Below are 15,526 nucleotides of genomic sequence, written 5' to 3'. Positions count from 1 at the left end.
CCCCCCCCCCCCCCCCCCCCCGTTCAGTCTCTACACATGTAGTCATTCTCGGCTGTGTGTTCTTCAGCTCCCCCCAGGTTCCTGCCCATCTCCTCGACCCCCCAGCCAGACAGACGACCCGCACCCACCCAGCGAAGACACTCCATCGAGAAGGAGACTCCCACCAGCGTTCGGCCATTTGTGCCCCCTTCTCGACAGAGCTCCAAGTCCTTGGTAGGTAGTTCCTTTGCCAGTGCAAGCCTGGAGCATGGTTACACTTCCAGCATACTCACGAGGGGAGCTTGAGATGAGGCTTCAGTACGTGCTCTTTGCTCTGGATACTGTGGAGGAGCTATATTGACTACCAAATCAGCAGGTTGGCCTCTGACCAGTGAAAGGCCTGTTTGTGTATTGTGTCTTAGTGAATCATCATGACAGATGAGACTCCAGGGACCATTTCATTGGAATTATGGGACCTTAACTTGACCATTAACTTGACCATCACCTCAGGCATACACTTAGGGGCCTGATGCCAGAGTGAAGTTCTGAATGATGAATGAAGTGAGGACCAGTATTGATATGGCCTGAAACTACAGACTCAGGAGTTGGTTTCTTTTTCACAAATGTATTAAACATCACACCTTACTTGCTGAGGTCATGAGCAGAGTGTTAAGGTCATCCATCATGCCATAATGATGTGCTGAGGTCATGAGCAGAGTGTTAAGTACATGCATCATGCTATAATGATGTGCTGAGGTCATGAGCAGAGTGTTAAGTACATTCATCATGCTATAATGATGTGCTACGGTCATGAGCAGAGTGTTAAGTACATTAATCATGCTATAATGATGTGCTGAGGTCATGAGCAGAGTGTTAAGTACATTCATCATGCTATAATGATGTGCTGAGGTCATGAGCAGAGTGTTAAGTACATTCATCATGCTATAATGATGTGCTGAGGTCATGAGCAGAGTGTTAAGTACATTCATCATCATGCCCTAATGATGTGCTGAGGTCATGAGCAGAGTGTTAAGTACATGCATCATGCTATAATGATGTGCTGAGGTCATGAGCAGAGTGTTAAGTACATTCATCATGCTATAATGATGTGCTACGGTCATGAGCAGAGTGTTAAGTACATTAATCATGCTATAATGATGTGCTGAGGTCATGAGCAGAGTGTTAAGTACATTCATCATGCTATAATGATGTGCTGAGGTCATGAGCAGAGTGTTAAGTACATTCATCATGCTATAATGATGTGCTGAGGTCATGAGCAGAGTGTTAAGTACATTCATCATGCCATAATGATGTGCTCTACATTTTAATGCAGCTGTCCTCGGATGCTCCAAAGGTAATTGACATATTTGACATATTCCACCCCGTTCACTTCATGGTTTACTGAAAGGCCATCGTCACCGTGGTTGACTCTAACATTCTAGTTAGGGTTTCTGTATAACATGGGTGCTTCTGTTCATTTCCTCATGAAAGCCAACTACTCTTTCTGACTATCTGGTGGAGGTTTAAGGTGTATCTGCATTTGCATGAGAAATGGAGTGACTACATTGTGAATGATGTGTTTACACAAACCGTGAATGGGAAAGATTGTGCTTCAGTCTTTTGTCACTGGGTGTCTGTCAGGTCACTCTGAAATCCCTCTCTAAAGGTTTTGAATGGGGTCTTTTTACAATATGGCAAGCAAAGGCCTTCGTCTGTCCTCATTCTGTTGAAGAAGGGACGTTTTTGTTGTGAACTTTCAATAGGGACTAGACAGACCGCTAGTCTAGCCTAGTGATGCAGACATACAACAGGTAGCAGAGCCTATTGAATCAATTCAATTTTATTTCGCCATGTATACAGATACTAGGAATTTGATTTGGTATTCTCCATGCAGGCTATAGCATCACAAATAGAACAACAAGACAACACAGAACAACAATACAAGGACAGATAGTACCAGTATGAGCAAAATAATAAATAAGAATGGAGGTAGTGCAACAATGCTGAACGTAATGAAACACGAATGAGTCTGAGCGCTTCGCATTAAAGATCTTTTTATCTATCCAAATGACTGCAATCGTACTTCTATTTGGCTCCCTACACAAACAGAATTAGCATATTTTCCTCTTTTCGAAATGAAAGAGGGTTTTTAGGGCAGACACTCCCACACGTTTTTTGCCATAGAGATGGCCTGCTTAGGACCACACAAGCACACATCAAAACAGGTCCTCCGCCGCCTGCCAGGGACATGTGGTTTTGACAGGATGCGTCTGAACATGCACTCCACTCACTGATGTCATTTTTGTTTGGTGGCCAGGGGGAAGGACCCAGCTGTTCCCGAGCGGTACGTTTGTCTGTGTGTGTGTTTGTGAAGGAGAAGGCGAGCGGTACGTTTGTGTGTGTGTGTGTGTGTGTGTGTGTGTGTGTGTGTGTGTGTGTGTTTGTGGAGGAGAAGGCCAGAGTCTCCTGCTTGCTGATCTCTGGTTCAAGCTACACTGCTCACTCAAAAACTAACATGGGGATGCCATGGACCATAATGGCCAACAGAACTGATGATCCAGCAGTGTCATACTTTAGGGGCAGTGGTGGTAAGGGCCTGGGATTCACTGGATGGTCATGAGTTCATTCCCAGGCCGCTGCCACCATTAGGCCCCTGAGCAAGGCCCTTAGTTCCTCCAGGGGGACTCGGGGTCCTTTGTAGTTAGTTCACTGTTAGTGGCTCTGGATAATGTAATGGAATATACACTTTGTATATTTATAAACATACTTGCTGTTTAACCATAGAATACATTGTTGGCCATTATGAGACTTGGAGCAGTGTATGTGTGGAAGTCTTCATGTACATATGTGTGTGTTTTATATTGCTGAACGTTGCTTTGGGTAAAAGGGTATCTGAATGTCATCATGCTCATCAACAGATATGCCTGAATTTTCATGTGTTTTTTTTTTTTTTTTTTTTTTTTCAACCCTTGCAAAATAACTGCAGTTTTAACAGACCTGTTGTAGTCATATTCTGTACTATTGAGCACTACTACAATTCAAATCAAAGGGATTGAGGAAGCAGACTTCCAACTGTTATTACTGCAGTGGATTTTGTGAGATCACATGCATTCATGTCAACTGCATTAGTGAACTTTTCTGCCTGCATATCCAAGCCTACTCCATTGAAGTGGCTTCACCTCAGGGTTGGTTGTTACCATGGTTTCACCTCAGGGTTGTCTGTTACCGTGGCTTCACCTCAGGGTTGTGTGTTACCATGGGTAACCAGAGATGCTTTGCTGAAGCCCTAACCCCTGGTAAACTCTTTGCTAAGCGAAGCCATTATAAGTCTGAGCTAAGAGCATAACCAACTGTAAGCAAATTCAGCTATAAAAGTGCTATTGTGCTGTGGCTAAACTGGCCTATACAGCAGCTAATCTCTTTCAGGAGGACAAGTTAACTGCTGCATTTCATGTTTCTGCCTGCATCCCGTGCTCATCTTGTGAGGTATCTGTTCATAAGGCATGGCCTGTGCCCCAAGGCTCTGTGGTTTGGTGGTGCCAAAAGGCAATGCAAACTAGGATCTTGCATGAAGGTCATGTTTTTGGGTGTGGTCTTGCCCTGTACTGGGTGCCTGTTGTCTGTTTGATGTAACCATAGTAACATGTGCGGTGGTCCACCATAGCATGCACATTTGACATGGGTTTGTCGTGGACGTTGCCGAATTGTATTTGATGTGGGTGTGTGTGCATTACAGGAGGAGTTCTGCTATCCTGTGGAGTGCCTGGCCTTGACTGTGGAAGAAGTCATGCATATCAGACAGGTTCTGGTCAAGGCTGAGATGGAGAAGTTCCAGCAGTACAAAGACGTCTACACCGCCCTAAAGAAGGGGAAGGTGAGCTGGGCTCAAATACAATACAAACACCATACACACATAAAATCATATAACTACCTGTTATGAGCGGTAACTGCCAAAGCACTGAATACGATTAAGAGCACAAGCCTTACTAGCCCCAAGCCTATGTTGTAGCCTGTAGCTAGTTACCATCACATTATTTTGGTGACTTTTCTTGCGAGAGATTTCTTAAGGAGTGGCAATTCTGGAAGTGCAAACGTAAACAAACTTGGCATAGTGCTGGGAGTTCCTCTGATGCAGGTTGTGTGTCCAATCCCACCCACTGCAGCTCTGCTTCTCCTGTCGAACCAAGAAGTTCTCCTTCTTCACCTGGGCCTACAACTGTCAGTTCTGCAAGAGGTGAGCGGAGCCTTCCCGGCCTACACCTGGCTTTCCCTCTTCTCCGCCTACATCACCTCCTAGTGCCCAGCACAGATAAAGACAGATACACTTGACAAAGGAGTCACATGACCAGTATGACTAATTGTTACTATTTGTGTTCTTCTGCCCCACCTTTTAAGACCTGTGTGTTCTCAGTGTTGTAAGAAGGTAAGCCCATGTCTCAACCTTCACTGCCACTTTAAAAACCTCTTAAAAAGTCTTGGTGATATGCTAATCCAAATACACCCTCTTGATCTTTGTGCGGTGTTCTTTATTTTACGTTGACTAAATCCATGATTTCTTGTTTTAGATGAGGCTTCCATCTAAGCCCTACGCCAGCCTGCCCATCTACTCCCTGGACTCCCCGGCCCTACCCAAGGAGGAGGCAGCAGCAGCCCCGGCCCCAACCCCAACCCCGGCCCCAGCCAAGCCAGAGAAGCCCTCCCCCAGCCACCGCCGTCACAGCTTTCACCGCAGGTACCCTCCACACGCTGCTCTTCTCACGCTGCGCCTGACGGGTGGTTTAGTATAGGCCACATGCCCTGTAGAGTTGGCTCTAGGCACTTCACTTGGTTCTTGACTGGTGGTTTAGTATAGGCCACATGCCCTGTAGAGTTGGCTCTAGGCACTTCACTTGGTTCGGTTGATTTCAGAGATCAGATGGCTATTCCCCCGCTTCACTTCAGTGGCCCACAGCAGTGACCGTCTCGCCTTCTAAATGTGTCCACAGTGGAAATAATGCGGCCCCTCTCTCCTCATCTGGCTGTGTAGGTCATCGAAGCGCGGGGAACACTCGTCCTCCAGAGATGAGGTGGAGCTGCCCAAGGAGCTGACGGAGGACTGGAGCACCATGGACGTGTGCATCGACTGCAAGAAGTTCATCCACGACATCATTTCCTCCAGCAAGCGCAGCCTGTCTCTGGCCACCAAGCGCAACCGTCTCAAGAGGAAGACGCAGTCCTTCTACCTGTCCTCCCCCAAGGGGGCAGACTTCCACCCCACAGAGAGGACTATCAAAGAGGTTTGAGGGAGAGAACTCCTCCCCGGCCTCGCCACACACACACACACACACACACACACACACACATTGATGGCCATTTTAGACTGATCGCAGTATATATATATATCGGGGCTGTTCTGTCCTTGATTGATTAGTCGTGTCTCTCTGCTCTCCTGCTTATTGTCTCCCATGGCGACGCTTCAGTGCGAGTTCCTGTTGGTATTAAAATGGTGGTGGGATGTGCCTGATGGAGGGGACCGAGGTGTGTGTGTGTGTGTGTGTGTGTGTGTGTGTGTGTGTGTGTGTGTGTGTGTGTGCCCAAGTCAAGAAGGCTTTCAGTGGACTGTCCTCTGGAACAAGGACCAGAATGGCCGACCATATTGAGAGAGAATGGCCGCATCTTTTACTTCTGTAAATACTTCCTTTAGCCCAACCCACCCCCTGCCTACCCCTTTACCCTTCCGTCTCTCTCCCTCCCTCCCTCCCTCATCAGATCAAAGTGCCAGGGCTGACCCAATGAACCAGCCTGTATTTGAATGAGATGTCCCACCTTGAGCATGGGGTCCTCAGCATCTCCCCCCCCTCCCCTCCCCTCTTTGTCTCAGGTAACTTTTGGTTTGGTCAGAAGCCAAAGTCGTGGACTCTAGTAGCTCTTCCCAAATGTCCCCGACGCCACCCCATGCCAGCAAACCCCACGTGCAGGACCTCCATGACTCTACTGAATGGGAGGACTGTGAGAGAATCACTACAGAACGACAGGAGCCTTTTCTAGAGAAATGGGATCACAGAGGTTCAGATGGAAGATGTTTAAGGCTGAGGAGCGTGTTTAACTGCACTAGGCCTGAGAATGTATATTTTTCTAATGGGACCATTTTGATGGTAACTTTACTAGTGTGTGTATATATACGTACATATGTATATATATATATATATATACTAGTCAGGACCTTAACTCTACATAAGCATCTACTTCCTTTTGTCAGGGAGGATGGATGAGTGGTGCATGTCCATGGTAGATGTATTAGTCAGGTGGGACAGGTACTGTCTCTCTCCACACACCCCTCTTCTACCCAATTAGGGTGAAGTTCGACCAAATATTAATTCAGATTTTCCCCCTCTTTGATTGTCATGATTGCTGCTTGATTTATCATGTAATTTACAGAAAACTACGGATATGTGTTGATCTCAGATTTCACTGGCTGAATTGAAATGTCATCCAGATTTCTATGTGTATATTATATATAGTTTTTTTTTTTTTTTTTTTTTTAGATTTTGATTGAAGAGATGTCTTTTTCTTTTTAAAGACAGGTTTTCTGTCACACTTATAGCACGCATCTGTTTCTTAAAAAGGTTGCCTGGTGCCAAAAGTTCTGTTCACATACTGAAAAGTATATGTTTTGGGCCTGTTTTGTAAATAGTTCAAACACTTTCTTAAGTTATACAAGTGGACTTTTTTTCGGGTTCATCTGTCTGTTAGGTCACTAATGTCCAGATCACTCATCACAAATGATCTGTACTTCTAACATTCAAATATGGATTATAGTAATAATGAGTATATTATCTTAATATTATTTGTATCAATATGTTCATTGAAGTAATTGATGCTGTCTTTCATTTTTAAGTAATGCACTATTTTTGCCAGAATATTAATCATACAGCATTTTTACAGGAGAGCAAAACATATAGTTAATTTTTAAATGTAAAGTCATCCGGTTTTCCTTCTTGTTTTATATTTTGAGGTCAAACTGGTCAATAGTGCCATTAGATAGATTCAGACGCCTCTTTCCACTCACAGGCCCCGTCTGCTGTCTGCAAAAAGTCAACTTTTGGTTTTAATGGGTCCAAACGAATCGTAAAAATACTGCCTGTAATTTGTTAGTGAACAGGAAGCCTTGTGTGGTCCCTCATGGTTTGAAAAATGAGAATGAGGTTTAAAATGTTTGTAAATCCACATTGACTACCTGTAATGAATCAATAATTTATGTGCATGATAAAAATGTGTCTATCTTTTTTTTAATTGGAAAAATAAAATAAAACATTGAGAGTAGTGTTGAAATTTGAAACCCTGTGGTGTGTTTTCTTCTTCTGCGGTATGATGGGTGTTTCTCCCAGGTGGTTTTGTTTTCAGCGTAGGAAGGGATCTTGGAGGTGAAGAATGCAACTGTAATGTTATGGAATCTGAATCTGTGTCCACTGAATGTGGTCACTAAGGGTCCTGGGCTGCCTACCCATTATACCAGGGTATAGACAGGTGGGGAACGGGGGGGTTGGATTGGTTCATTATGGACACATGGGGCAAAAAATGGTTTACAGTTAATCTAATATAATACAAATCAGCATTCCTGCAGGCGAATGCCACCTAAAAATGTAGGAAGCAGTATAATAAAATGCTGATATAGGAACTGAAATAACTTGACATGGCATTTTATTTAGGCATCATGCTGTTCTTTTTCCTCTTGTCCTTATGGTTGTCTGACCCTCAGATGTGTAACTCTGCAGAAAACCTTGGCATGGTGAAGTGTGACACCCAGTGTCCAAGATGAGTTACTGCAGTGCTTGTTCTCTTTGCGTTCCTGGCTCTGACGAGCACAATCTTAGTTCTCAGAAATCATTTGATAGAGGTTTGTATCTAATCTGATACATTTGGAGTCATAACAGTCCTTCCATGTACTATAGGTGAAATTCCTGATAGTGTCTCCAAATAAGTTTTAATTTAATGCTGTACCTATATATATATATATATATATATATATATACTGCTACCCACTCTTAGCTACCACTCTTAATACTACCCACTCTTAGCATTGTTTAGAAGTTACCATTCACCTTAAAGGCACAGTGTGAGATTCTGGCTAAATGTTGTTGATATTTGAGCTCAATAGCCTATAAAATGACACCCCTCCCTCTTGTGTCCTGTTGATTGGCTGGACTAGTATGGCTTGGTCCAAGCCACTTCATTTCCTTTTTCAGCACACATGGAACGGACAGCTAAGTGGGCTGAGCAATTCACTGAACTGGAAAAAAAGTGTCTTGGTTAGAATCATGGACTGCACCTTCTAACCTTGGAGTGGACCGTGTTACTCTTGTTTGGTGTGATTGTGCCCAGTAGAGGGCAGGATGGAGCTGTGAATGACACGCTCAGCGCTTCTCTATAATTAAATAGTGTTGGTCCTCCGGGGCCCTGACCTAGCCCACCTGTTTGTGCCATCTGCTTAAGCTCATCCCGTCAGCATCCCCAGGCCAACACCTCATTATGGAGTCTGACGCTGCTCTCGCTCTCTCCCCAGCGCTTGCTTTAGACTCCTTCATGGGACGTTTGCTTTAGCGGTAGCGACAATGGACAATAGATTCACACGTTCCCTGGATAAAAACAAAAATCATGTAAGAATCAAGTATCATGAATTTGTAATGGACAAATATTAGTTTGAATATAAGGATATATATAGTATCTGTTGTCTGTAGAGCTACATTTCAGCATTTAGACTTGTTTGAAATAATTGTGATAGACTTCGAGGTATTCACGCTGAATGTTCAATAATGCATATTGCAACGCATGTCTGCATGAGTAATGAATAGGTACTAGAGTTGAAGATACCTGGCAAACTGAATGTATCGATCCACTTCACTGAATTTCACCACCTGTTGGGACTAATACGGGGGGTAAATCCATCTCTGGTGTGAGTGTGTGTGTGGTAGTTTGGCGTGTAAAAATAACTGCAATACGTCAAACATAATGCTGGAATCAAATTCAGGTAGTTCTTCCATTAAGTCTTGGTAGTAATATGAGAGGTGTTATGGAAGGTAAACACGATTACAGCGTCGGAGACAGCTGGACGGAGAACTGAGGGGAAGCTGACGGCACAGCATGCAGGCCTGATACTCAGGTTCAGCTCCTCTGGGAACAGAACAGCAAGATACAATAACGCTGCTTTTTCCCCATCATGGCAAAGATCTGAAGAAGCCAGCCCGCACTGCCTTTCTGTGCGTATGTGTGTGGGGGAGAGAAGGTGAGTGTGTGTGTGTGTGTGTGTGTGTGTGTGTGTGTGTGTGTGTGTGTGTGTGTGTGTGTGTGTGTGTGTGTGTGTGTGTGTGTGTGTGTGTGTGTGTGTGTGTGTGTGTGTGTGTGTGTGTGTGTGTGTGTGAGTGTGTGTGTGTGTGTGTGAGTGTGTGTGCGTGTGTGTGTACCCCCCATCTGTTCTAGCTCTGGGCCACGTGAACGTGACACTTGATGCTCGGGCACCTCTTCTGTGTGGCTCTAAGGTCACGTTTGATGTCAGCGAGTGCCAGGGAACATGAGTCAGGCCACTCACACAGACACACTCAGACCCTACTGTCAGAGGGCAGGCTGCTGTGAGACATGGCATGGCACTAATGGGGTCACTTTGAAATGGCCACCCAGAACCTGTGTCATTTAATGGGCCCTCAGAACCTGTGTCATTTAATGTCCCCTCAGAACCTGTGTCATTTAATGTCCCCTCCGTTTCAGATCTGTTCATCTCCTTCTCTCCGTAAACATCATTAAACAATCACCCCTGATTTCATCTTTTTGTATTGCTTTGATTTCAGACATGTTGTATATCAAATAATTACAAAACACAGTCTCAGAAAAAGAAGAAACTAAATATAAATTCACTCACAGTCTACAATCAGATGTTAAACCTCAGCAGAATATGCGTTTGCCAATGGATAGTAAAACTGTATACACAATAGTAGTTTTGCGGCGGGCCAACGTGACTATGTATAGTGTCGTATACATCTGGCTCCATAAGACTAGTGGAAAACAGGCCTGTCTTACTCATGTGATTCATCGTTCCCATGGCTACAGTTGTCAAGGGCTATCTGGGGCCGCAGGGTGAAATGTGCTTTAGCTCAGAGGGGAATCAGCTGGGTAGGACACTGGCGTCGGCTGTGAAACTAGAGACAGTTTTCCTCCTCTCTTCTCTGGTTGTGTGTTAATGCTAGTAAGGCCCTCACAAGTGACCTGACCACCTGAAAAACCACTCAGAAATGAACCCTTTGTGTTGAGTCTCTGTCAAAGGACTGCTTTTAAGAGTGGGTCAGATGTGTTCATCTTGTTTTCATTTTTTTTTTCATTTCATTTTGCCTTCTCTCTCGTTTCCCCGCCCTTAACTGCCTATCTATTGTCATTCTTTCTTCATAGGATCCACCTTTATTGCTATAGAGGAGTCATTTCTAGGAAACGTGTTATAACCGTTATGGGCAGTGTCTCCATCACAAATGCAATAACAGCTTTTGCTCAAGAACAGCCTTCTGCATCAGCGAGGAGACACAATAACATCGGATGAACTCTGGCTGAGAGCATAACCTGCTGTTCTCTCATCAAACAAGATGGCACTTGTCATACCCCCCCCCCAAAAAAAACTACTGAGGGGATCCAGGAAAAAACAAATCATCTCCTCATGTATGTGGCAGGATAGTGGTGTGGATGTGGGCCCTCCGTTGACTCTCAGCAATCACTGTGTGCATTATCATCCCAAAGATGGCAGCTCCCGGAATCTAAAAGGCAACATGTGGCAGTTACTATGTCAGCATGTCAGAACGTTAGCCCAAGGGTTCAGGGGCAGGAATGTATATCCACAAAGTGCTTTAATGGTTCCAAATGGTGCAATTGCTTTCATGCTGCCAAAATGGAAACAAAAGCTCTGTTGGTATAAATGCACTCCAAACCAAGTTCACCTATGATGCATACTAATACCCAGGCCCTCTTAGGTTCTAGTCACAGGGTTAGATGGTGAGGAAGGGCATTTGGGGCATGAGGCCCGTACCACTTCTCTTGCCCTTTTCTGTCTGAACATCACCAGTGTTGCACAAGCCTACCATGTCCTCCGGGCTCCTGCACACTCCTATGGGCGTTACACGTGACAACTCGGGTCGCCACCCCCCCCCCCCAACATCTCCTTTGATTTAGAACACGGCAGATGCTCCGGCTACAGCCACATTCCCCAGGGCTGCAATGCAGAGATGGGCCCCCACAGCCATCGGGGGAATCTGAGCACGCCTGGATGCCTCGCAGCACCAGCTGTGGGCCCATGAGTCTTTGCCTTTTGAGGGGAGTCATGGGTGAAAGGGGGGCCTTTGAGGAGAGACGCGACTCCGTGCGGATCCTACCCAGAGTTCACGGCGGGTTGGATCGGTTGGAGACACAGATCAGCGGGAGGGAGCCGTGATCAAACAGCTTATATGGCAGCGAGCCTTTGGAAGTCCACACGTCAGTTTTGGGGTCATAGCACTCGAAGCAGTCCGAGTCTTCAATGACATCGTGGCTGTTCAAGAAGCGGCCGCCGGTGACGTAGAGCTTGTTGTTGATGACGGTGGCTGAGTGGTGCATCCTCCTCTCTCGCATGTTCTCACACTTCACAAACTTGTTGGCTTTGGTGTCGTAGGCGATGACCCGTCGTGTGTAGCCTTGGGTAGAGGAATGGCACATGTTTATTTCTCTGATTCCTGCCCCACTTCACATTCTCATCATCTCAATGACACTCACAAACTCTAAGCCAGTTTAACTGACCTGATTTGCTTTGGGTTCTCAAAGCTAACAGTTTCTGCAACTGAAATACGTAGATATATGTTACAGTATGACACATACTGATTGAAAGCTAAGCTCACCTCCAACAATGTAAATTTTGTCCTCTATCACGGCAGCAGGTGCACACACGTTCTTAATTGTCCTGGTTTCCAGCCTTGACCAATGATTGCGAGCGATATGATAGACCTTTAAGAGATCAGATTATTTTATCACCATTATTTATTAACACATATTTATACAAACTCTGGATTCACTTCTCTCAGTAGTTTATCACAATTTAGTAATATTCTGAGTATCACTTAATAAAAAAATAAGAGATATTTGATATGCACCCCTCTGAATATTTATAGTTTTAAAAAAATCTGGTTGAATCCAGCAGGTCATCATCCCTTTATAGCTCCATGAATACCTAAAGTCCAAAACTCAATCAGTCAAACAATTCATTATATAACTATATCATTTCTTTCCATAGTTAACTCACTAAACATTTGGCTTAGATGCATGCCATTCTCCCTGCATGTACTTTTGGACACACTTAACATAATGTATTTGAAAACCTAGTATTCCTTTGGGACTGTGTTCTTTACCTGTATCAATCTGACTGGGTTCTGCATAGCATCTTCCCCTCCAAAGACGTAGATTCTCTGGTCATTGGCAGCCACGGCTGGGTGCAGTACAGGCGTGGGCATAGACGCCATGGCCTCCCATTGGTTGAACATGCTGTTGTAACGCTCCACCGTGCTGGAGATCTGCTTGTCCACTCCGATGCCCCCGAGGGCAAATATAAAGTGCAGATAGGACACACTCTGATGGGCGTACCGTGGTTCCAACATGGGCTCGGCAGTACGCCACTGGTTGGTCTTCAGTGACAGCGTGTACACAGTGGCGCTAACCGCGCTGTCGCCAGACGCCAGACTGAGGCTCAGTCCACCCACCACGTACAGGATGCTGTGGATGCAGACGTACGCCGCCTTGTAGAGCCGCAGGGGCAGCTTGGCCAGCCACTGCCAGCGCTGAGTCCGCTCGTCGTAGAGCAGAGCCTCGCGGGAGGTCTGCTCGTTGTTCTTGCGGCCGCCCACCACCACCAGCGTCTCGTGGCAGGTGTAGCGGCGGGGTGTGGTCCAGAGGGGCTTGAGCTCCCCCATGCACTTAGTGCTGACTGAGAACATGAGGCGGCGCACGGACTCGATGATCTCCGTGCACAGCGTGGACGACTGCACCAGGGGGTCGTTGGCGATGAACTGGAAGAGGTACGTCGGGTGAATGTAGCGCAGGCGGACCTTTTTGAAGAGGTCGTGGATGGCGCCGCGGCGGGAGAACGGGTCGTGGTGGATCCACGCCAGCAGCGTCTCGAACACCTGCTCCTCCTCGGCGCACAGGCGGTCGTCCTCCAGGTAGCACATGAGCTCCGGGAGGGAGAGCTCACAGAAGTCCTCAGAGGCTGCCACATCGGAGAAGCTCCGTACGGCCATCTCCTTGGCTCGGTCTCGCAGGGTGTCACAGTGCAGGATGTCAGAGAGGCGGATCATGCTCAGGCAGTTGTCGGGGCTGAGTTGCCCTTGCAGGAACACAGAGCACGCCTCAAACAGGCGTCCGTATTGTAACATAGAAGCCGCCTGCATCAGTGGCAGCACGAGCTCCATAGTAATGGTGATGGTGCCGGTGTAGATGTAGTCCACAATGCCACTCAGGATCTCGGACGTGATGCCCTTCAGGTCCACACGAGCCTGGTTGCTCTCTCGAAAGTTGCTACAGAACATGGCACGGAAATATGGGCTGCTGGAAACCAATACGTTCCTATGGCAAGGGATCTCCCGGTCCTCTGTGCATAGAAGTACGTCTGTAAAGATCTGGTCATGGCGAAGACTGTTCAGTTGGCTGAGCAGGTGTGCTGGCAGCTCCTGGTCCTTGAAAGAAAACGTCGCAATTGAAGTGGCCATTCTGTGAAAGGACAAGAGTAGAGCATTTCAACGTTATTCTTTGTGTATAACCATAGACTGGAGTAATTAAATCCCTCTCGAGAACAACTCCCCCAAAACAAATTTTCTCTTGTCCTGCTCTCCCACTTCTGAATGACCAGTGCTACTCTTGATTACCTGAAGACCACTGAATTAGCTAAGCTGGACTGAGAGACCCTTACAGAGAGAGATAACATAATTGGACACACTTTGGGTAACATTACTGGGAAAACATGGTCTAAACTAATCTTACAAATCTTTATTTGACAACTACCATCCGTGGACTTTTGGCAGCAGAAGGCCCTGAAGGTGAATGTTTCCTGTCGAGGGACATTTATGGTAAAGGCTCCAATCTGATCCTACAATTACAATGAAGCTAAATTCATCAATGTAGCACATTAGAGTTTGGCAAATTGAATCTTGTTTGCCATCGCTGTCATGACCAATATGAGCCTGAAGATATGCTTGTTGCTCCACCCTCCGTTGGCCTAGTTGCTTCACCCCCTGCCCCGCTGTGACATTGCCCTTGATGTGATGGCCAGTGACACCACACACAGCTTTCTATTTCCACACTCTCTCATAAATCACCATGATGAGTTTGTGTAGTGCTTGGCCAGTTCCCCCCCATCAAAGCCATCTTTATCAAAACAGTTATGTCACGTCCCAGCTGTCCACCCCCCCCAATCCCCGACCCCCATTTGTTTGGTTTGCCCTTGACTGCTTGTGTTCGTGTAGACTGGGACATGTCATAGGGCTATTATCGACACTAAGTCGTCTAATCACCCCAGAGACAGCTACTGATTTTATTCCGCCCAGGATCACTGGGGCCACCCCCTACTGTTATTCCAGGCGGTTAATCATTATTATTTATTAATAACTACCAGTACTGCTGCAGCTGGTGACTGATGGTATTCCCCAGTCTGATAAAATAATTCAGTGGACAAATGAGAACTCAGCTGAAGACCTTTCTAACGCTTGATTCCCAATATGAAGCTGATTTGGGAGTATACACACGTCAAATGTTTTGTGTATTCCTTCAGATTCAAAATACAGAAAAAGGGCCAACGTAATTTATCTTAAAATTTGAAGTTTAACTTCTATTGATAATCTCATTCTAGACATAGAAACTGTGAATCAATTATGGGTAAGAAAATACAAACAAACTGTGAAAATGCCTCTGGAATGTTTGACATCGTTACCCTTGTGACCTGGCACAAATAAGGACAGGCAGAAGAGCATGGTGCAATTTAGAAGGTCCAATAATGCATTTTCAGAAAACTATTCAGTCTAGTGACAGAAATTAGTTTCATTGATCCGCCCTGCTTCACCAGTAACAAGAAGGAGGCAACGCTCTCTGAGTCAATAAGCAAGCCTCTGCTCTTAACCCAGAGAGCGCCCGCTCCATCATAACGTGATCTCTTACCTATCGGTCTGCTCTTCCGATGAACAAACTTCAGCCCGTTCGCTCCCCAATCACCCACGGATCATCTGAGAGAGGAGCCCTGCGTCTCCCGCTGACGCCTTGCTCTTGGACCACTGCTAATGATCGCTGGAAGAGCGCGTGGAGAAAGTTGGGTTCTTCGATCTGACCATGAGGCCGCTGTGTACATTCCAGCTGCTCAGAATAGTCCAGAGGGTTGCGGGTGGAGGTGGGGGTGGGGGTGAGGGTGGGGGTGAGCGAGGGAACGCTCTCTGTGTGTTTACTATGGAAGGGTTGCAGCAACGCCGCATAATTGCCACAGCAGGGGCGGCATGGGGTGGTAGTGGTGGGGAGGTCTGCTGACACC

At 46.1% G+C, this 15,526-nt stretch overlaps 2 protein-coding genes across 6 annotated transcripts in view; one reads left to right on the top strand and one right to left on the bottom strand.

Annotated features, from left to right (window-relative positions):
• Positions 1–15,526, top strand: part of spire1a (spire-type actin nucleation factor 1a) — a 57,947-nt gene that overhangs the window by 31,350 nt on the left and 11,071 nt on the right. For 3 of the 5 annotated variants that reach the window (XR_004165894.2, XR_004165893.2, XR_004165891.2), the window contains 8 exons: positions 68–213; positions 1,313–1,333; positions 2,297–2,323; positions 3,716–3,853; positions 4,143–4,213; positions 4,375–4,402; positions 4,545–4,711; positions 5,006–5,320. Coding sequence is in view for 1 of the 5 variants with exons in the window: in XM_031586567.2 (XP_031442427.1) it covers positions 68–213; positions 1,313–1,333; positions 2,297–2,323; positions 3,716–3,853; positions 4,143–4,213; positions 4,375–4,402; positions 4,545–4,711; positions 5,006–5,261 (854 nt within the window). In the remaining 4 variants the exon portion in view is untranslated. Of the gene's footprint in view, positions 1–67; positions 214–1,312; positions 1,334–2,296; positions 2,324–3,715; positions 3,854–4,142; positions 4,214–4,374; positions 4,403–4,544; positions 4,712–5,005; positions 7,298–15,526 lie in introns of those variants that run through there. The other 2 variants (XM_031586567.2, XR_004165892.2) reach the window with 2 other exon arrangements.
• On the bottom strand, positions 9,768–15,381 carry klhl38a (kelch-like family member 38a). The gene is made up of 4 exons (XM_012836038.3): positions 15,163–15,381; positions 12,369–13,722; positions 11,862–11,967; positions 9,768–11,660 (listed from the first exon to the last, which is right to left on the bottom strand). Exons 2-4 carry the CDS (start codon positions 13,719–13,721, stop codon positions 11,371–11,373), a joined length of 1,749 nt encoding a protein of 582 aa, XP_012691492.1. The 5' UTR covers position 13,722; positions 15,163–15,381; the 3' UTR covers positions 9,768–11,370.

The sequence above is a fragment of the Clupea harengus genome, chromosome 19, assembly GCF_900700415.2.
Source record: "Clupea harengus chromosome 19, Ch_v2.0.2, whole genome shotgun sequence".
Classification (NCBI taxonomy): Eukaryota; Metazoa; Chordata; class Actinopteri; order Clupeiformes; family Clupeidae; genus Clupea; species Clupea harengus.
Note: the sequence above shows the minus strand (reverse complement) of the source record. Positions and strands in the feature narration are given on the sequence as shown.